This window comes from Vigna angularis, chromosome 9 (genome assembly GCF_016808095.1).
Source record: "Vigna angularis cultivar LongXiaoDou No.4 chromosome 9, ASM1680809v1, whole genome shotgun sequence".
In the NCBI taxonomy this organism is placed as follows: Eukaryota; Viridiplantae; Streptophyta; class Magnoliopsida; order Fabales; family Fabaceae; genus Vigna; species Vigna angularis.
Window position 1 is genome coordinate 6626316 of NC_068978.1, and position 21107 is coordinate 6647422.

The 21107-nt window shown below is 33.8% G+C and overlaps 4 protein-coding genes across 4 annotated transcripts; 2 read left to right on the forward strand and 2 right to left on the reverse strand.

Annotated features, from left to right (window-relative positions):
• Positions 1-301: 301 nt before the first annotated feature.
• On the reverse strand, positions 302-5827 carry LOC108322607 (50S ribosomal protein L3-2, mitochondrial). Its single transcript, XM_017554753.1, has 6 exons — positions 5547-5827; positions 5162-5462; positions 1271-1480; positions 941-1045; positions 742-855; positions 302-663 (listed from the first exon to the last, which is right to left on the reverse strand). Exons 2-6 carry the CDS (start codon positions 5453-5455, stop codon positions 490-492), a joined length of 897 nt encoding a protein of 298 aa, XP_017410242.1. The 5' UTR covers positions 5456-5462; positions 5547-5827; the 3' UTR covers positions 302-489.
• Positions 5828-7054: 1227 nt separating this feature from the next.
• LOC108322608 (serine acetyltransferase 5) lies at positions 7055-8836 on the forward strand. The gene is made up of 3 exons (XM_052868419.1): positions 7055-7160; positions 7229-7653; positions 8130-8836. The coding sequence occupies exons 2-3, from the start codon at positions 7285-7287 to the stop codon at positions 8619-8621; spliced, it is 861 nt and encodes a 286-aa protein (XP_052724379.1). The 5' UTR covers positions 7055-7160; positions 7229-7284; the 3' UTR covers positions 8622-8836.
• Positions 8837-10362: 1526 nt separating this feature from the next.
• Positions 10363-13862, forward strand: LOC108322587 (metal transporter Nramp2). The gene is made up of 4 exons (XM_017554730.2): positions 10363-11003; positions 11441-11577; positions 11708-12360; positions 13547-13862. Exons 1-4 carry the CDS (start codon positions 10363-10365, stop codon positions 13772-13774), a joined length of 1659 nt encoding a protein of 552 aa, XP_017410219.1. The 3' UTR covers positions 13775-13862.
• Positions 13863-17897: 4035 nt separating this feature from the next.
• On the reverse strand, positions 17898-20475 carry LOC108322588 (cytochrome b561 and DOMON domain-containing protein At3g07570). Its single transcript, XM_017554731.2, has 4 exons — positions 19926-20475; positions 19338-19740; positions 18351-18628; positions 17898-18238 (listed from the first exon to the last, which is right to left on the reverse strand). The coding sequence occupies exons 1-4, from the start codon at positions 20103-20105 to the stop codon at positions 17963-17965; spliced, it is 1137 nt and encodes a 378-aa protein (XP_017410220.1). The 5' UTR covers positions 20106-20475; the 3' UTR covers positions 17898-17962.
• Between the last annotated feature and the right edge of the window lie 632 nt (positions 20476-21107).

Below are 21107 nucleotides of genomic sequence, written 5' to 3' on the forward strand. Positions count from 1 at the left end.
GTAATAGTAATATTTGTTTAGTAAAATAAAATGAAAAGTAAACTCGAAACAAAATCTCAGAATGAATGATATTAATTAATAACACTAAATTAACTTGTTCACAAATTTTATATAAGACTTTCAATTCAAATAAAAACTTAAATTTTTTATTTTTCATTTTGTTAAAAAAAAACAGGTCCTCCACCCAGAACTACATTTACTGATCCGAGATTATTATTTTGAGGAAGAGATAGTGAAGCACAGAAGTCCAAGTCAACCATGAAAATTAAGCAAAAGAAGATCAAAGATGCAACTCAAATCATCCCATCTTCATACTCATTTTCTATTACTTTTTCATTATTTGTAGCATTGCAAGACAACCATGCTTTGCCCAATCTAATTTAGATTTGGTCAAAAAGACAGGTAAAAAGGTTCCTAAAAAATCTCATTTTACCATCTATACTCAGAAAACATGAATGCAGAAGTGAACCTATAAAAAAAAACAGGTCTTCAATCAGTAACGATAAATGGATCCACATCTCCTAGCTCAGCAACCAATGGTTTCAAATTATGAGTATCTTGGTCTTCTGGGGCAAAGTAAGTTGGGAAAGGAAGTAGAGATATGTCAGGTTTTTCGTATACAGCATCTTTTATAAAAACAAAGTTCCCTGTAGCTCCTGGAACCTGTTGTGCACATCATACAAACACAAATAAACCTCTAGCCTCTAATCTCAATGTCATCAAAATAGAAAAAGAATTTACCTGGCCTTTCACCCACATCAAATTCCTTGCTGGATCAATCTTGTAGACCCATACATTTTTAACTGTTCTTTGATCTCCACCCATTCTCCCAGGCATCTTTTTACCTTTAAAAACCTGAAGGAGAAAAAATTATTGTAAGCAAATTACAACTTATTCAAGGAACTAAACAAACATACCCAACTAAAAGAGTACAACTTACCCTTCCAGGACCAGTTATATGACCAGTAGAACCAAGGCTTCGGTGGGACAATGAAGCACCATGGGATGCTGGCATTCCCTTAAATCCATGCCGCTTCATCACACCCTGGAAACAAAAATCATATTTAAAATTCACGCTCATGATTTGAAGAGATCCACAAAACTGGAGCATCCTTTTGGTGCCCTTTTATTCACATTGAAGGATTCTTCGCAAGTATACAGGAAATATAAATAAAAGGAAAACATCACAGGATAGATACATGTACAAAGTAATTGACTTCCAACAAGAAAGGTAAAAGCAATATTGAACATGAAGGAAGGGGAAAAACACCTGAAAACCTTTTCCTTTGGTTATTCCCGTGATATCAACATACTGGCCGGGAACAAAATGGCGAACATTAAGTGATGTTCCTGCAGGAAGTAGTGCATCCTCTGTCACTGGGAACTCCTTAAGCTTTCTCTTCAGTGGAACTCCTTGCGCCCTAAAATGACCAACTTCAGGCTGGGTCAAATGTTTTTCCTTCTTCTGTCCACAACCAATCTAACAAGAAACAAAACACCAAAAAAGTCTATAATTAGATACACCCAAACGCTTTAAAGCATAACACCGTAAAAACCAAGGCATAGCTAAATGAACCACACCACAAAACATTCAAATTGTTTAAACAGTTTAATAACCCAAACCCATTTTCTTAAACCAGTTCAGTAAATTGAGCCAACTTTCAATCCAGTTTGTTTATTTGGTTCTAAGTTGCAATCAAACCCAAAACAATCTAAAGATCTTTAATGAAGGGACTCCACTATTTTAACAACGATTTTTTAACACTCTTTTGACAATGCCACTTGTCATGATTCCATTGGTCCGTTTTCAATTTAATTTTTTTTTTAAAGTCTGGTTGAAACTGATTAGGATTTCTCAAATTTGAGATTCCAAATATATCCATGACCCTGTTTCATTCGGAATCAACGTTCTCTCTTATTCCCCTCGTTGTCTCTCTTCATTTATTGTTCTCGCTCTTCGTTCTCTCTCTCCCTCCATTTTTGTTTTCTCTTCAAGGTTGTCTTCTTCGTTGAGGATGTTGTGCGAAATGGCAACGTCCCGTGAGCATGGTCTGTCGAGCAAGGTAAATGCTTTCTCCTACCATTTCCTTCATTGCGTTTTTGATTTGGGTTTGTGTTGTTTTCGTTTTTGGGTTTTGGTGTTTGCTTATTTTATTTTGGTTGATGCAGTTGACTGTTCGTCACTCTTTTTCAACAAAGTATATTTGTACTTTGAACGAACGTATGAAGATGTATGTGAGAGTTGGATCACGAAGGCGTTACAAGAGCAGAGCGCTTAATCCGTACATTGGAAATGGAGTGCTTAGAATAAAAAATGAGTGATAATTGTAATGATTTGTTAAAAGAAACTTATGCAATAATGTACTTAGATGAACAAAGGAGTGTAATGTAACCTATTTTGTTCAATGTTATAAAAGATGCATCTTTGCTTCCGTTAAATATTGTTAATGTTAATTGAAATGTTATTCCCTTCGTTATTGTCATTGTGAAATGAGGTTTTGTTTGGAATGTTAATGAATAAAGTGGTCACTTTGATTGAGTATTCATGTTTGTGATGGATAAATGAAACAATGCTTGTGACATAATGAACTTAGCAGAAGTTCTGAAACTTCTGCACCAAAAAACACTTGTAATCGTTTACAAGTGTTTGGTAAACGATTACACGAAAAAAATCTGGATTTTGTACAAAAACTTGTACTGTAGGAGCCAGCTGTGGTAACCTAGGTAACCATAGTAAAAAAATTTAATTTTTTGGCATAAATTCAATGGTTTTCACTCGATTTTGTTGTTTAAGTGTGAGTAGAGGCTGTGAAGTCATGTTTGGACACCCTATGATTGAGGAAAGGAACAATGTTTATGAGATGAGCAATTTAGGTGAAGTCTTGAAACTTCTGCACCAAAAAACACACTTGTAATGGTTTACAGGTGCTTGGTAAACGATTACACGAACAAAATCTGGGTTTTGTACAGAAACTTGTACGGTAGGAGCCCGCTGTGGTAACCTAGGTGACCATAGTCAAAATTTTTAATTTTTTGGCATAAGTCCAATGGTTTTCACTTGATTTTGTAGTTTAAGTGTGAGTAGAGGTTGGGAAGTCTTTATTGGACACCCCATGATTGAGGAAAAGAACAATGTTTATGAGATGAGCAACTTAGGTGATGTCCTGAAACTTCTGCATCAAAAAACACACTTGTAAACTTACACGAACAAAATCTGGGATTTCTACAAAAACTTGTACTGCAGGAACCAATTGTGATAAATTAGGTGACCATAGTCTAAATTTGTAATTTTTGGGCATAAATCCGATGGTTTTCACTCGATTTTGTTGTCTAAGTGTAAGTGGAGACTGGGAAGTCATGTTTGGACACTCCACGATTGAAGAAAGGAAGAATGTTTATGAGATAAGCAACTTAGGTGATGTCTTGAAACTTCTGCACCAAAAAACACACTTGTAATCGTTTACAGGTGCTTGATAAACGATTACACGAACAAAATCTGGGTTTTGTACAGAAACTTGTACTATAGGAGCCAGCTGTGGTAACCTAAGTGACCATAGTAAAAAAATTTAATTTTTTGGCATAAGTCCTGTTATTTTCACTTGATTTTGTTGTTTAAATATGAGTAGACGCTGATAAGTCATGTTTAGGCACCCCATGATTGAGGAAAGGAACAATGTTTGGGCACCACCTAGGTTACAAGTGTGTTTTTTGGTGTAAAAGTTTGAGGATTTCACTTAACTTGGTAAACCATTGGATTAATTTAAAAGAGTTATTAATATTGTGCGTTCCTTTGTCATCAAAACACACACAACGTAAATAAAATAACATTATACCATGAAGTAATCATGAAAGCTATGATCTTATTGCAATAACAATCTGTACATATATATCATTGTTTGTTATAATCTGTACATATAACAATCTTAATTGAAAAAATCCATCTTCCTCTAAAAACAAACAAAATTTGTACAAATGAAAACAATCCTAGACCACCTATTTCTAAACTTGTTGTCATGAACACATCAAAAGCAGTAAATGAGACCAATTGTTGACTAACTCTAAAACTAACATCATGCCCAGCCAAGTGTTGGACCATCACCTTCAATAATTTTAAATTCACCTCCAAATGGCTCAGAATATGCAAACATCACCTAAATGAAGTCATCTTAATGCGCTCTACATGAGCGTGTCCTAGTAAGCTATTCATTTCAACAATGCTGGATGAATCCATCGAGATACGAAGGCGCCACTACAAAACATTAACAAAAAATTATTATTAACTAAGATTCAGAGGATAACACATCATCTATAAAAATAAAAAATTACATTTCATCTTACATTTCCTTTTTGGGCTGCCATTGGACCTGCAGTTTAACATAAACAAAACAACAATCCACAATGAGAAGATGCTTAGGGTTACCAAAACACGAAACGCCAATACTGGAAAAGATGGTTAGGGTTCGTGCACTTCTACTTACCAAAAAACACCACGACAGCGACAATACCAATGCTCCACAGGGACGTCGAAGACGACTTCGATGTTGGACAAGAAGGAGGTTCGAAACACCGAGAAGGCACAAGACGCCAGTAGGATTTCAACACCACAAAGATGAGAGAACGAGAGAGATGAGAAAAGACGAGAGATGAAAGAGCGTAACTTCGAACGAAAACGAAAGAAGAATAGGGAAAGCGCAAAACGAAATTTCGTAAATTTCCCTTCCGATTTAAAGAAGCTTTTTCCTTAACGAAGAGTAGTACAACTGTGAGTAATGACTGCACCGACTTGAATACTGCCTTATTTTAATTATCATTTCTTCCCTTCCTAGTGCAATGCAGTTGTTCATGTACATCGTTTCATTGAACTCCACCAAGCATGTAAACTATCTAAACAATTGAATCTTAGACTGACTATTAATTTTCCAATCATTTCTTTGAGATTATGCAGCACCACAAGTCTACCTTGCAAAATGCAAGCCTAAGGACAGAAAACTGCTGTAAATGCAAATCCGGGAAAATGAGAACCATAGTCATATGGTTGTGAACATTCTGTACAAACTTAATGTTACTCAGGTGAACCTTAAATTTCAAATGCAGTCAACAAATACAGTAGAAAAAAATTACAGGTTTTAGAAAGGTTAACTAGAAGAGAAGAGAGGTTTACCTGGAGAGAACAAAAACCTTCTTTCTCTGGGGTCTTAACCTGAGACACAATGTTATCATCCACCCAAAGCACAGTGATTGGGATTCTAGCACCCCATTTATCCCAAAGAGCGCTCATTCCACACTTTACCGCTATAAGCCCAGTTCGCTTGGAATTTGAGGTCATCAAACCGGGTTTTGGATCAATAATCGGAGTCTGAATCGCTGCATCGTAACTAAGAAATCGGAGCGGCGAGGGTGAATCGATGGCCAAACGTTGCAGACGCCAAACAAAGCCTCTCGATAATGCGAGCATGGCAGAGCTACAGAAACGGAAACAGAAACTGATCAGCGTAAAACAAAGTGAATGGAAAACATCAACATGCGAAGAATTGCATTGCGCTTACCCAGTAAGGTGAAGATGGAGAAGATTAAGAAGGAGATCGTAGAACCCAGTTCGCTCGCTCACAATCTCCACGTGCAACGGGAAGTCTAGAACCTTCTTGCCCTTCGACCACCAAACAAATATCTCCGAAAAGCTCCGCAATATTGGAATTGGTAAAGCGAAAAAGGACAAAATCCGTAAAAGGGTACTCGAGTTTGCGAGGAAAAGTGGAACCTTTTTCCCGTGCAGGAAAAACCAGAGAATGGAAGAAAGGCCGAAAAGTGCAGCTCCAAGCAGTGGGAGAAGAAGTGTGGGGTTTTGTGGGGTCTTTCTTCATGCCCCTATAATTCTTTAGTCCAGATTTTTATTAAATTTTTTTAATATATTTTAAAATATTTAAAAGTATTCACTGTTTTGAAAACACAATAGAAAAAAAAAATCCAATATAAAATCTAAATTCATAATTTGCCCATGAACCTTTAAGTTTTAAAAAGACCATATAGTTCCCTTTCTATTATAACGTAATAGATATTTTTCCAGATGTTGCGTGTCTTTTTTATCACTGTTGTTTTAATTAAATGATTAATTAATATATCATCGTTTTAATTAAATGAAAGATTAATTAATATATCATCGTTTTAATTTAATAAAATATTTTTGTTCTAAATATACAACTATATATTAAAAGAAAGAGATTTGTTTTGAATAATTTTACTCGACTAAAAAGAATAGAATATTTTTTTAAGAGAAAGAAAAATATAGGAGTTATATAAAGAGGTAAACATCAAGAACACAGGAACCATGCTCATAATCACAACCAGATTCATGGATAGCTTCACATGTCTGGTAGTGCAAGTTAATAGAACACATCACTTTCTGCAAGAAAAAACACACATTCAAAAGACCAAAAAGAAAAAAAAATTAAAAAAAATCAACTTGTTTCTTTTTAATGTTTGAAGGAGGACCCTTGTGACAAATTCTGTAAATTGTCTCTGCCAATATTATCATTAAGAATATTACTATCATTAAATGTTCTTAGTAAATATTTATTATTCTTAGAATATATACAAATTTATTTTAATATAAAAAATAGAATAAAATGAAAGTAAAGGACTATTTTAAAAACCAACTATCATCTTCCCAATATCAGATAATACAAGAAAAGAAATGGATAATTAGATTTAAAAAAGAAACCATGTTTAACAATTTTTTTAATTTCGGAAGGAATAAGAACGTTTTATTCCTATAAATAATTATGTAAAACTTGAAACAATCCTTCACTTTATTACATGAAGATTTATTAATTTTGTTAATAACAAATTTTATTATAAAAATATTGACTAAATTTATATAGAATCACATGTCTCTTGTCAACATCATCTTCTTTCACTAAGTTGAGAAGTGACATTTATTTCCCTTGTTTTTTTCTATATTATTTAAACTTTGATAATTATATTTATAAAAAAAAATTCTTATATAATACGTAATATATATATATATATATATATATATATATATATATATATATTTAATTTAATGAAGTTGAAGGTGACAGGATTGCATTAGGAAACATCAAGCGAAGAACAAAGGAATATGAATGCTTTTGATTCGTGAATACCCAACGAAGGAGTGAATGGTTGTCTTGTCCCTCTTCGTTTCTTGGATCTTAATCTTGTTTCTCACAGTACCACACTTTTTTCACAGCTTCTCAACCGCACAAACCCCAACGCCAAACCATAATCGCAACACATCACCAAACAATGCCGACGGGGCTACCGGCGGCGAACACCGTCGTCTCGAGCGACGACGAGGGCTGGGTGTGGGCTCAGATCAAGGCGGAGGCGCGCCGCGACGCCGAGTCGGAGCCGGCGCTGGCGAGCTACCTGTACTCGACGATCCTCTCGCACTCCTCGCTCGAACGTTCTCTCTCGTTCCACCTGGGTAACAAGCTCTGTTCTTCTACGCTACTATCCACTCTCCTCTACGACCTCTTCCTCAACGCCTTCTCCTCCGACCCCTCGCTCAGTTCCGCCGCCGTCGCGGACCTCCGCGCTGCCCGCGAACGTGACCCTGCCTGCGTTTCCTACTCTCACTGTCTTCTCAATTACAAAGGCTTCCTCGCCTGCCAGGTCCAATTCCTTGTTCATCCTCAATTCTAGGGATCTGAATCCTTCAGTTCTAGGTTTTTGTGCTAATTCAGTTTAATTGCCATTCACATCATCATCCATTCAGAAATCATGTATGTATAGCTTGTGACGGACTTATTGTTGAAGTGGATAAACTTGTCGTACATAACGATTTCTGGTTTGATAATTTAAGTTTGATTAATTGACAGTTTGCGGTTTATGGTTTTGATTAGTTGAGTTTTAATATTGATTGTACTGTCATGATTTCTAAAGTAATTATTATAAAGTTCACAAATTTATCCGACATGACGATTTCTGGGTTGACTATACATCATCGTTTCTGATTAGATTATAATTTCTGATTGTCAGACATGACAATGACAATTTCTGGGGTGACAATTTACATCAGTACAAGGACTATTTACTATTGTTAATTATTGAATCTTAGGGTTAATTGTTTGTGTGATTGGGATTTGCAGGCGCACCGTGTGGCACACCTGTTGTGGCGGCAATCGCGGCGGCCGTTGGCATTGGCACTGCACTCTCGGATTGCTGATGTGTTTGCGGTGGATATTCACCCGGCGGCGAGGATTGGGAAGGGGATTCTGTTTGATCATGCCACTGGGGTGGTGGTGGGGGAGACAGCGGTGATTGGGAACAATGTATCCATTCTGCACCATGTCACGCTGGGCGGGACTGGCAAGGTTGGTGGTGACAGGCATCCCAAGATTGGGGATGGGGTGCTTATTGGCGCTGGTGCTACAATTCTGGGAAATATCAAGATTGGGGAAGGTGCAAAGGTTGGTGCCGGCTCGGTGGTTTTGATTGATGTGCCGCCAAGGACCACCGCAGTTGGGAACCCGGCGAGGTTGGTTGGTGGGAAGGAGACACCCTCTAAGCATGAGGATGTGCCTGGGGAGTCCATGGACCATACTTCCTTTATCTCTGAGTGGTCAGATTATATCATTTGAATTTCCAAGGTTAATCAATTAATTAATGAATACTCCAAATGAAATACTATGTTGTGCTGTTCTAAAGTTTTGTAATTTTTTTATGTTTGGATTGAGATTTTGTACTCTACACTCTGTGCAAAGTGAAACTGTAATCGGGTCAAATAAAGGTTTGATGAGCAGCTGTATGAAAAATTTGATCACTGCTTAGTATACTGTATGTATTATGAGTTGAAGTTTTGGCTTGCTTGTTTGGTTATTGTACCAGGACTCAGTTGTAAGCCCTAAATTTTCGTATCATTTCCCGTTGTATATGCTCAAGGATTATACTATACGATGGTATTTATGCAGTTATTGATATTTCCTATTACTGAAGTTTCATAACAGAGGAGACAGTCATTAGTTTTCTTCTTAGTGTTGTCTTGACGCTCTCAACTTGTGCATGTGTTCTCTATGTTTGACAAAAAAGACACCTTAAAATCAATCTTTTTGAAAATAAACTTGATTTTTGTTTGACGAACCAAACAAGCACATAGGAAAAACACGAGCCAGTAAGTAGTTTCTGTTCTGTTTAGTGTGTCTCCAGCTAGCTTTAATTGATTCAATTATATCTTTTATCATTTAATTACTATTTTGTTTATCTTTATAACTACAGTTTTAATTTAAGTCTCAAAATATTATTTTTTATTAATTAATTATTAAATAACTAATGGTGTGATATACTATAAAAATTATATATATTTTATTTTTTTAATTGACTATCGAGTGTGACAAGTGACTCATGTGAGACAATTTTTACAAGAAGGGAGGGTAACGACATGCCAATGAATTACGTAAAAATTCTCTATGTTGAACTATTTTTGTTTAATTTATCCTATTGATTTTCTTACGTTAAAAAAATATCTGAATAGTGGTAAAATAACTTAAATGAGAAAAATATATATGAATTTGAAGTACGTACAATTTTAAAACTGAGATAGTAAAATTTGTGAAATTAAAAATTCTGACAGAATTTACAAAAATATAAAATTTCATGGATGAATATGCTTTTTAAGTCTATCTAAATTTAGACAATTTATATATAATTATCTTTTATATTCTAGTGCCATCCTACAAAATCTTTAAACCTCTCATAATTACATGTGTAACACCCAATGTCAACCTGTGTGTTGGAATTCAAAAACAAAACAAACCAAACCAACATTGCAACTTCCTAGTTGAGGTTAGATTTCATTTCCAAATGGGTTATGCTCTCTGGTTACATTATATTTTTCTGAAGTATCAGATCATGTTCTCATATGCCACTCAATACAAAGAAGAATATTGGAGTTTACTCTTTTCGATGTGGAGCAAATCTTCTCAACTGGAAAACTAAGACTTCAAGTGATCAATACAAAGAGCATAAAGTTATACTTACGATGGGTTTGGTTTGTGTTAATTCAGCTTGTAACAATTTCTCAGTAATCGGTATTTTATCTGCTTTCATTCACCAACTTTTGCAACACGCGAGGCTCTCAAAATAGCGAATCAAATGATCTGATTAGTATCTCCAAAAATATAGCAGTTTGGACATAAACATAGGAGAACTGTACAAAAATAGCATGCGGTCTCAATTATTGATTGCGCAGCCATAGATATCATTGCACTAAATTCTCTCCATCTTCTTCTCCCATCCCACGTAACCAAAACAAGATGAACAGGAAAATATATCAACCCCAAACACCATGAGAAAAGATGTCGTTATTCCATAACTGCATGCAACATGAACTCTCAGTCACAACAACAGCAACAAGGCAAACAGAAAAACCGAGAAGAGGAGGAAGAAGAAAACCATTTGTTACATTCAGAATGCGAGTCAATACCGTTGTCTTCACCCCATGTATTACCCTCAAACTGGGAACATGCAGACAAAGAAGAAGAAGAAGAAGAGAAAGACTCCGTGTATGCAGCCAAGGACAAGGTGCAGATATTTGACTTGGAGTCTTCCGGCGCAGCAGGGTCCACGGCGGTGCCGCCGTTTTCGTGGAGGAAGCTGTGGCTGTTCACAGGGCCAGGGTTGTTGATGAGCGTGGCGTTTTTGGACCCGGGGAACCTCGAAGGGGATCTTCAAGCTGGTGCGATTGCAGGTTACTCCTTGCTTTGGTTGTTGATGTGGTCCACCATCATGGGGTTGGTGATACAACTTCTGTCGGCGAGGCTCGGGGTGGCGACCGGGCGGCACCTGGCGGAGCTGTGCAGGGAGGAGTACTCCAATTGGGCAAGGTTGGTTCTGTGGATCTTGGCTGAGATGGCTCTCATTGCTGCTGATATTCAGGAGGTTATTGGCAGTGCCATTGCTTTCAAGATTCTTAGCCATGGCCTTATCCCCATTTGGGCTGGTGTGGTTATCACAGCCACGGATTGGTAAGCTTATCAGATTGAGTAATATCATATATATATATATATATATATATATATATATATATATATATATATATATATATATATATATTCTAAACATACTTTTGGAAAATGATTCTTTTTTGTATCTTTTAAACGTACTTTAAGGTTATCTAAGCATGCACTAAATGTTTTGAAGATGTAAAAAATATTCGACAGTTACTATACAAAGGAAACAAAAAGATTATAACAAGATGATGTATGATGGTTTAGAATTACTCAAACAATCTTTTGCAAGACTTGTGTTAAGCTTTTTTGTATTCTTATCCTGGCTGTTAAAGTTCTCAAATCATACAATAACACCAGTTTACTATGCTAAATTTAAAGATGTGGAAAGATAAATAAATCTTGTGTTTCACTGTTTTTAATTCTGGTTTTTTTTTTGGTGTCTGGTTGAACAGTTTCTTTTTTCTATTTCTCGAGAACTATGGAGTGAGGAAGTTGGAAGGAGTTTTCGCAGTTTTCATTGGCACTATGGGCCTTTCTTTTGCGTGGATGTTCTTTGATACAAACCCCAGTGAAGAAGAACTAATGATGGGTAGAAATTTATCAAACGACTTAGTTTGAGCACATTAATTCATTTGATCATAATCCATTCTTATTTCCAATGTCCAAAAACATGTTACCACTAATCTTCATATGTTTCTCCATATTGGTGCTTCTTGCAGGTCTTTTAATCCCAAGACTGAGTTCAAAAACTCTTCGCCAGGCTGTGGAAATTGTGGGGTGTGTGATAACCCCACATAATGTGTTCCTCCATTCTGCATTGGTACAATCAAGGGACATTGATATCCGTAACAAAGGCCAGGTTCAAGAGGCTCTCAACTACTACTCAATTGAGTCCTCAGTTGCACTTTTAGTCACACTGTTGATCAATCTATCTGTAATAACAGTTTTTGCTAGAGTGTTCTATGGTACAGAACAGGCCAATGGCATAGGATTGGTAAATGCAGGGCAATATCTTGAGGAAAGGTATGGGGGAGGGTTGTTTCCAATTCTCTACATATGGGGTATTGGTTTATTAGCAGCTGGCCAAAGTAGTACCATAACTGGCACGTATGCTGGCCAGTTTATAACAGAGGGTTTTCTTAAGCTCAACATAAAGAAGTGGTTGAGGGCATTGATTACCAGAAGTTGTGCAATTGTTCCAACTATGATTTGTGCTATTGTTTTTAATACATCAGAAAGTTCATTGGACACCTTGAATGAATGGCTTAATGTGGTCCAGGCAATACAGATTCCTTTTGCTCTTATCCCCCTTCTCACTTTGGTGTCCAAAGAGGAGGTGATGGGAACCTTCAGAATAGGGCCTATAGTAGAGGTAACATCTAACCCTTTGGTTATATTTATCCTTTTTTCTTACTTGGTAATTGTTATTATGATGCTGTAAGTTCCAAATACCAAGAATTTGATAACAAGGCAAAGCAGAATGTAAGACTGTTCATACTTAACAGTGACCTTTTTGGCTGTAATTTTATTCTTCAAAAGATAGTATGTTTTCTTTATTGATTAGACTTGGTATAAGGACTAAATGCCAAACTTGAGTTATGCATGAGAATGCTGGCAACTTTTGCCTAGCAATTTTGATGTGCCTGTAATCAGTTTTCAGTGGCAAAAAATGAAATGGCAGATTAATGAAGCTTCAGTTGGCTATTTCACATAATTTGAGGCTACTTCCTTTTCCCTGCATAATTCTCTCATTATATTAAAACAAAGTTGGTTATGAACTCTGATTTTATTTGTTTGATAAAGGACTCTTTCTTTTCACTCATATTATGGATTTTCTAAGCTGAAGACATATGACCTTAAAAACTGAAGGGGACATTTTGGTAAATGAGGTTGGTTTGAGAAATTCTCGTGACATGACAGGATGATTTCAGTATAATACAGCAAATAATACAGAGTTGTTCTTGTATTTCCTTTTGTTCATAAGATAAATGAAGCACCACCAAGTAGAACTCAAGAAAAGGAAAATGTAAATTAAACACCACTGTCTAGAAGCTTGTCAAATGACAAACAGAAATTTTGTATGTAAAGCACTTCAATCATACGCAGTTTAACTTAAATATTAGAAGAAAGAAACACTTATTTTTATTATGATTACTGAAGTTACCTTCACTGCTACTGTAGTTGACCCCCTCCAAACTCCAATTTAGTTTCTGAAATGCATTAGTTAAATTAAAAGCTAAATTTGATTTCAACGGAAAAGTTACTGATAGTTCTATTGAGGAAGGAGGTTCAGTAGAGATATACAACACTAACGAGACTTAAGTTTAACTCAGATAGAAGATTGATATCATTTCGAATCCAAAACCTTAAGACAATAATAGATTTATGGGTCTTCTACCTTACATGTTGTTCAACTTTTTCATTTTTATCTAACATGGAATTTAGACTCACTTGGATTTCCAAATGGATCAACATAAAATCATCTCATAATGATTTTGTACTGGTCTTCGAGTTAATTTCCATACTTACCTCTTAACTTTGTTCATTTACTGATGCAGAAAGTGGCTTGGAGTGTGGCTGTGCTGGTAATATTGGTTTATGGATATATGTTATTAGATTTCTTCCTGGAAGAAGTAGATGGAGTATTGTTTGGTTTTGTGGTCTGCCTTGGTGCTGCAGCATGGATTTCATTTATTGTATATTTGGTTCAACACAGTGGTGCCATTCCTTCACTCATGACCAGGTCCCCTAATTCAAGAGGTTTTTTCTCTCTTTCTGGGAACTAAGCCTGCAAATCCAAACCATTTTTGGGGGCTAAAATGTAAGGAAGACTGTTGCCAATTTTTCCAGAGTTGTAGATAGATAATGTATTCCAAAAGGAAGCATTGTTACAACAGAACCATCTCTGAACTTGGAAATGAATGCAAGTCCATGTAGTTGACACACTATACTTTGGCACTGTCATGCACATGATTAAAGTATCATTATGGTGATATAATTAAGAAACTTTTACTAATTAAGCACTGCAACATTCATGTGTAAAGAAGTTAGAACAAACCACTTGTTTGCAAGTTGAAACATGTTAGGGTGTAATATTTAGTCAAGTATATTTGATTTTGCAGTATATTTGGATGATCGCTTTCGATTTGTACCTGTAATTATATCAAAAGAAATATAGTTTTATTGTTATCCTCTCATTTGATCTTTGCTGATAGTTATTTATTTGTTAATTTTTCTCAATGATCAACACATTTTTTATATATTTTCATTTATATTTTGCTTTAATAGGGAATGAAAGTAATGATTATAACATATTTAAATTAAATCCCCTTTTGTTTCATTTCTCAAACATTATTGTTTTATTTGTATATCTCTTCTAGCTTATTCATTTATTCATTTTTCTCCCTTTCTTATTTAATCTCCAAATCTAGTTGTTATAAGGAATTAGAGCCATCCACAATTATGGGATTAGTATTAATGAAAAGTTGCGTTTATTAATCTATGTTTTTGTTTATGCAATGATGTTAGTATTCATAGACATTTAAAGTGACATATAAATAGAACTAAGATGATTTCCAATATCTTAGAAAGTTGGTTTAAGGTTAAAACACGGTTTTTAACAAAATTTACTATTTAATTAACTGAAAAATTGTATTTATTATGAGATTCAATTCTCACTAGTTTTAGAATAAACATCGTTTTCTCCTCTTACATTTTCAATAAAGTTATACAAGCTTTTTTTTATCTTATTTTTAAAATATTGTTTAACAAAAACTTAAATAAAACTTGTGAAAATTAAAAAATTTAAAACATAAAAAATTAAAGAATTTTTAATAAATAAAAATATAAGGGGACTAAGCATCATTTACTAAGAGGGAGGTCAATGTATGATGATTGCCTAATAAAATTAGCTTCATGCTTCAATCTGAAAAAGAAAATCATATCTTCAAAGTATAATTATTTATACTTTCTTCTACTTGTCCACACAACACACATTGTGCACTCTACTTGCATCCCTTTCTGTAAATTGTTTTTCTTTGGAATTATCCTTTTATAAGAGGGAGGTCAATGTGTATTTAAACATATAGGTATGAATGCCATTTTAGTAAAAACATGAGAAAATATAAGTTTCATTTATTATAATATCAAAGAAAATAAGTGAAGGTTCTACTTGAGTAAAAAATGTGATAATATTTATATACACGTTTTTGTAACAAAAAATAAATAAATTATGCTTTGAATTTGAAAAAATAATATAAAACTTTCTTTTAAGTGTTAATTGTTGGAGATAATTCATGAGTCTAAATCAGTAAAAATAACAAAGTTAAATATCATATAACAAAAAAACTCATAAATTCGATGTTTCAAAATAAAGATCACTTATTCATTTTGGTGACTTGTTTAAAACTAAAATACATTGATTAGTATCAATGTCTTAAAGTTTGGAATTAAAAATGATGTCATTTGTTAATAAATCTGTCATTAATGTAGAGTTAAACTTACTACATGTTATTTACAAACACTTCTAGAAAAGAGAAATAAGAAGAAAGTTTGAAATTAACTTTTTTTATAAGGTAAAATAAAGTTAATTTGTAAAAAAATTCTAATATAATTTTTCTAAAACTTTACTTTTACCTCATAATATAATCTAATTTTAACTTGTGAAAGAGTTAATAAGCTAATTTTAACTTATAAAGAAGAATAAGCTAGTTTTAATTTATGAAGAAGTTAATTTTATTTTTATCTTCTTATTTTTCTCCTTCACAAATATTTAAAGAGAAATTTTTCTAAACTTAATTATTGAAACTCTTGGTTAATAAACTAGTTCTTAACATAAAAGTATCAAAATGAAGTGTGAAACTCTCAGTAAATAGCAAACTAGTTGTTCACACAGAATAGTAATTTTTTACTCATTAATTAGATTTTTCTTTTTAATTTTGAAACACAATGATTGAAAAAAAAAAACTCACCAAGATTCAATGACAATTAGAAAAGTGTCGAGAAAACGACATCTTATTTTAATACTTTTCGTGAAGAAAAATCATGCATGCAATTATTCTTCATAAATATGTTCCATGCAACCATATAATTAGTAGAAAGCCAACCCAAAAATTTAATCTCTTTTATTTTCTTATTTTCCAACTCATGTCTTTTTAGCTTCTTCATAACTTGGTCTTCAGTTTTAAATTTTTTTTGTTAAGGCTGTTTCTACTTTTACATATAAGAAATTTATAACTAATTTACATTTATTAAAAAAAATTGTTAATTTAGTTTAATACATCTTATTTGTTTTTTAATTATAATATAAAACTACTCTGAATTAATGAATAGAGATAGAATAATAGTATTAGAGTTTTAACTTTTAGTCTATGACAAAATCTTGAATGTTTCTTTAGTTTCTGATGATTTTTTTTAACCTTTCGTTCTCAATAAAAAGAAATCTATTTTGTTTTACACTATAAAGCTCTGTTTACATAACTTTATTTCATTATTTAAAGAGAAATCTGAAAGAAAAAAAAAGAGAAACAGAAAAATTATGGAAAATGTATTAAGGAAGCAATCATAATTTTTTTATTAAGAATAAAAAATATAACTCCAACAATTTACCAAAGATAAAAAGTACATCTAAGTCTTCTCAAAATCTTTCATCTTCCGAAAAATCACATATCCTATGATTTATTATCTATGATCCAAAATAGTTAAGAATATTTTTTATTAAAATATAACTAATACAAGAGACAACTAAAAAAAGGCTTATAAAAAAGAAAATTTGGCCTTACAACCGATTTAAGAGTTTTGTTAAAAAATAAATAAAATTCAACATCAGTTTACAACAGATTTAAAAACATGCTTTTCAAATCGAATTTTCAAAATACTATTTAAAAATCCATCTATTAAATTGATTGCATTGAAATCTATTAAAATGACGACGTTTCAAATTGGTTTTCTCTAAGGTTGATTTAAAATTTGTACATTATCTAATTTGATGATAATTGAAAATATATCAAATTGGGAGATGAAGCGTTTTCAAAGCTAACAAAACAAATTAATAAAGATAATAAAAAACACTCTAAATTAATTATACTCCTTTTTGGTGCATAGTTTAAATGAGTCTTTAAATTAAGAGTTAAATATGTTTTTCGTCTATTAAGTATCACACGATTTTGAGTTTAGTCCTTATTCGAAACTTTGATTCCTTTTAGTCCTCATAGTTTTGAAAATTAAAATAAAGCAGGGAATCTTTGAGAGCTTAAATTGAAACTCTAGTCTAGAAATAATATCGTTTTATCAATTCAAAGCACATTCCCACAGAGATCCACTTTCTCTCTCGCGCACGGAGAAAAGGCAAGGAGGGAGAAATCGACGCCGCGGCTGACAATGGTCCCGGTGGCGATTGGTGTCGCCAGCGACGCCTTAGACTGAGCGGAAGGTCCGACACGGTGGCTGGTCCGATGGAGGCTAGGGTGCACGCGTGTAAGGGGAGGCAAACCCCTCCCTAGGGCTCCCTTGTTTGAAGAAGGGGCTCCGCTGTTTGGATTCTTTGCAGGTGAAGAATGGAGATGCTTGCTTGATCTGCTGGAGAAGATGAACGAAGCGAAATCGTGGTTGCTCTGCCGGAGAAGATGAACGAAGTTCTCAAGCACAAGCAACGTGGCAGAGAGTGAAGAGGCAAGCTGGCATAAGACGTGGCCTCGCCATTTGCCACATCAAATAAAAGTTAACACCGTTTAATTTTAAGGACTAATAGTAATAGTTTCAAAACTATGAGGACTAAAAGCAATCAAAGTTTCGAGTAGAGACTAAACCCAAAATCGTGTGATACTTAAGGGACGAAAAACATATTTAACCCTTAAATTAATTATATTCCTTTTTGTCCCATTTCCATATTGAAACTTGTATTTGGGGATGTGGTAAATAGTTATGATACATTACAAAATATGAATGATTTTGGATTCAAAATAAACATGTTTATGCTAATAAGGCATCTCCACGGATTGAGGATATGACTTAGAGTCTCTTCTTGCAATGATTCTCATTCTTATCTCCAAGAACACAAAGACAATGACCAAGATAGCAATAGTGACTCCATAAGCAAGAAACCACTTAGATCCTTCTCCTCCCAAATGGAGTCCATAAAAGGTGTTAAGAATTGCAAAGATAATCAAAATCCTCCCCACATTATGATGATACCAATTCCAATACTTTCTTATCTTTGATTCTTTTCCTGGTCTTAATATAATGGCTAACACCTACCAAATCAAGTCACAAATAAATAACATGAGTGAAAATAACTTTGATTTTATATCAGAAAATGAGTTCGATATAAAACTAAAGGAGAGACAAAATGGTTAATTAATTAACCTGTAGGAAGCCAAGGATGATGATGAGGAATGCTACATTTTTGTGATGAGTGACTTCGAGATTCCTATCTAAGAGCAATCCACATAAAACTCCAAGTATGCCAGCAAGGAACCCAAATGCTTGAATTGAAGCATGCAGATAAAACCACATGGGATCCCTTTCTTTGAAGTATCGTGCAATTATGGATCCTATAATCATTAGAATGCTCCATCCCATAATGTTCAGAACTCCATGGCTTCTTCGAAGATTTAGTTTAGAATTGTTTTTAGTTGAACCTCCTGCAAGAGAGCCAAAGTTATAACATTCAGATTTAACCACACCATGAGATATATGCCAAACATGTATACATAGTTTAAGAAGTGAACTTTAAATCTAATTTAGTCTTATAAAATCAGTGTATAAGACGAGATTTGTATTCACTTATATATCATAAATTTACATTATCTCTCGTGTACATGATTCAACACATTCCCTCACACTGAGACATATACGTTACGAGTGTGGACTAAACATTAATGGTAGTTTAATAGTGATATGACAAGTGACATGATAGTTTTAATAAAGAACAAATCTTGGTAGAATATATTTTGGAACATTTTGATATGGAGGTGAACTTTAAATCTAATTCAATCTTATAAAATTAGTTTATAAAATAAGATTTACATTCACTAGTTATATACTCTAAATTCATCTTACTAATCAAGGTGAGATTTCAACACACAATTATCATCACTTTCCAATTCATCAAAATCCTATCAGTGTTACTTAATATGAAGGCGTTGTGTTCCAAAAACTTTTTTCAACGCATGTATAACGTATTCATGTATAAAGATCTGCAGATTAATATCCAAATTGGTTCATTAAAAGGAGTAATTTCAATCTATGATAAGAAAAAACAGTAATTAATACTTTAACAGACTCATGATTTGTTATGCATGTGCCATGTATTGATGTTGATGATGAACAACAAAAGTGTTCTTCACTAACCTTTTGAATAATCAATGGTTACTGATGTCTCATCAATATGTTTGGGCAAGTCATAGCTTGGATAATCAGGAAACTGGCCATTGGGTCCAATGGCAAATATGAGATTGGAAGAAGGTTGAGTGGTCTTCAATTGGAAGATCAAGTAACCAAGTGAACCAGTTGCTGGAACAAATGATGCATTCATAATATAAAGATCACTTCTGTCTTTAATCACTTCATCTTTTGATTTTCCACCCAGATAGTAATATTTCATGCCCCCAGCACCTGGAGATGGCATCCACCCCACAATGGCACTAGAACCCACCATGCTTCCATCTTTCGAGAACCCTATCGCTGCATAAGCTTTTGGGTCTAATGGGAATGAAAATATGAAGCTCCACACATCTGATGAAGCCTTAGCATACTGATCAGAGAACCAAACAAAAACAAGATACCTGATTAAATTTTTAATGTTACACTCAAGTTCAGTTATGTATATTTCAAATACTCTAATGAATATATTTAAAGTGTTGTGATGAAGCTGTATAAAACCAATGCTTCTGAAAAGTTTATTCAGAGTCTGTTGACAGAAAAATGTAAGTCACATACTCTAAGGATGAAACTGTGAGCAGGCCAAACAGAACTGCAGAGGAGTGAACTTGTATCGAAAGGGATAGGAAGCTGAAGTTGCTGCAATTTAGAGGAGCATGAATCTTGAGAAGTCACAAAGGTTGATGAACTATAGAGCATAATGAACAAGATTATCTGACAGAAACTTGTTAACTTCATCTTTGTGTGGAGGAAGATAATTAAGCACCAAAGACGGCAGAAGTAACTACTCAGAGTGTGTCACTAATTATGTTCAATTTTATAGTGAAAAAGTATGATGATCCTTGAAATTATAAATGGTTGTTTTTGACAATTGGCATTGCCGGCTGGAACAAGACATGCAGGCACTGCTATTGTTTCATTCAAATGTTAGAGAAGACCAACCAGCCAACTGCGTACGGTGTTAATTTTGAGCTGCAAAATCAACCAAAATGGTATCATAATAAGTTAGTTTGAGGAGACTTTGTTGTTGGAACTACTGTCTTGTAGCATACCTCTTATCATGGTAATAATGATATACCTTCATAATGTGACTTGAACTTCTGCTATATAAAATAAGAATATTGAACTGATAAAAAATAAAGAGTTGACATCAGTATATCTGAATAATATTTTTAATCATTTTAATTAATTTTCTTTTTTATGCAAAATAATAATCAGGCATTCATGTATGCATGTGAAGACTCATAATTACGTGAATCTTGCATAGGAATATGCTGAAAAAAAAAACAATTCTGATGTATAAATTAGACTTAGGTTAAACTTTGACATTAACTAATGTTATTTTTACTTCATATTCTCACTCTATATGTTTCTACTTTTTTTTATTTTCATCCTTAAAGTTCTTTTTCCACTTCACACTTGCACTATTCAATTAAATTGGAAAGCTATATGCAGAAAACACTCCGATACTAAAGTGAGTAAATGTCTCACAATAATAGTAATAAATGTACAAAGAATGTAACCAACCTATCACAATATCACAAATCTATGATTAGAGATGATTTAATTACGTCTATAACTATATTTAATGATAACTCCAGTTTTTGAGCTAACTGGACAGTTTGGTTCTTGAGCTGATCGAACGATTATATTATATATTTTCATCCCCACTTAGGAGATTCGAAAAATCTGGAGATTTAATTTCATTATAACTACTATGTGTAGAATTGTGTCTTTTGT

Coding starts and splice junctions, on each gene's coding strand:
- LOC108322607 (XM_017554753.1), bottom strand. CDS start 5,455: ATGCTCGCATTATCGAGAGGCTTTGTTTGGCGTCTGCAACGTTTGGCC. Junction 1,481..5,161: donor AAGGTTTTTGTTCTCTCCAG/GTAAACCTCTCT, acceptor GTTTCTTGTTAG/ATTGGTTGTGGACAGAAGAA. Junction 856..940: donor ATATAACTGGTCCTGGAAGG/GTAAGTTGTACT, acceptor TTTCTCCTTCAG/GTTTTTAAAGGTAAAAAGAT.
- LOC108322608 (XM_052868419.1), top strand. CDS start 7,285: ATGCCGACGGGGCTACCGGCGGCGAACACCGTCGTCTCGAGCGACGAC. Junction 7,654..8,129: donor AAGGCTTCCTCGCCTGCCAG/GTCCAATTCCTT, acceptor TGGGATTTGCAG/GCGCACCGTGTGGCACACCT.
- LOC108322587 (XM_017554730.2), top strand. CDS start 10,363: ATGAACTCTCAGTCACAACAACAGCAACAAGGCAAACAGAAAAACCGA. Junction 11,578..11,707: donor TGAAGAAGAACTAATGATGG/GTAGAAATTTAT, acceptor TGCTTCTTGCAG/GTCTTTTAATCCCAAGACTG. Junction 12,361..13,546: donor GAATAGGGCCTATAGTAGAG/GTAACATCTAAC, acceptor TTACTGATGCAG/AAAGTGGCTTGGAGTGTGGC.
- LOC108322588 (XM_017554731.2), bottom strand. CDS start 20,105: ATGAAGTTAACAAGTTTCTGTCAGATAATCTTGTTCATTATGCTCTAT. Junction 19,741..19,925: donor CTCACAGTTTCATCCTTAGA/GTATGTGACTTA, acceptor TTCTCTGATCAG/TATGCTAAGGCTTCATCAGA. Junction 18,629..19,337: donor AACCATTGATTATTCAAAAG/GTTAGTGAAGAA, acceptor GCTCTCTTGCAG/GAGGTTCAACTAAAAACAAT.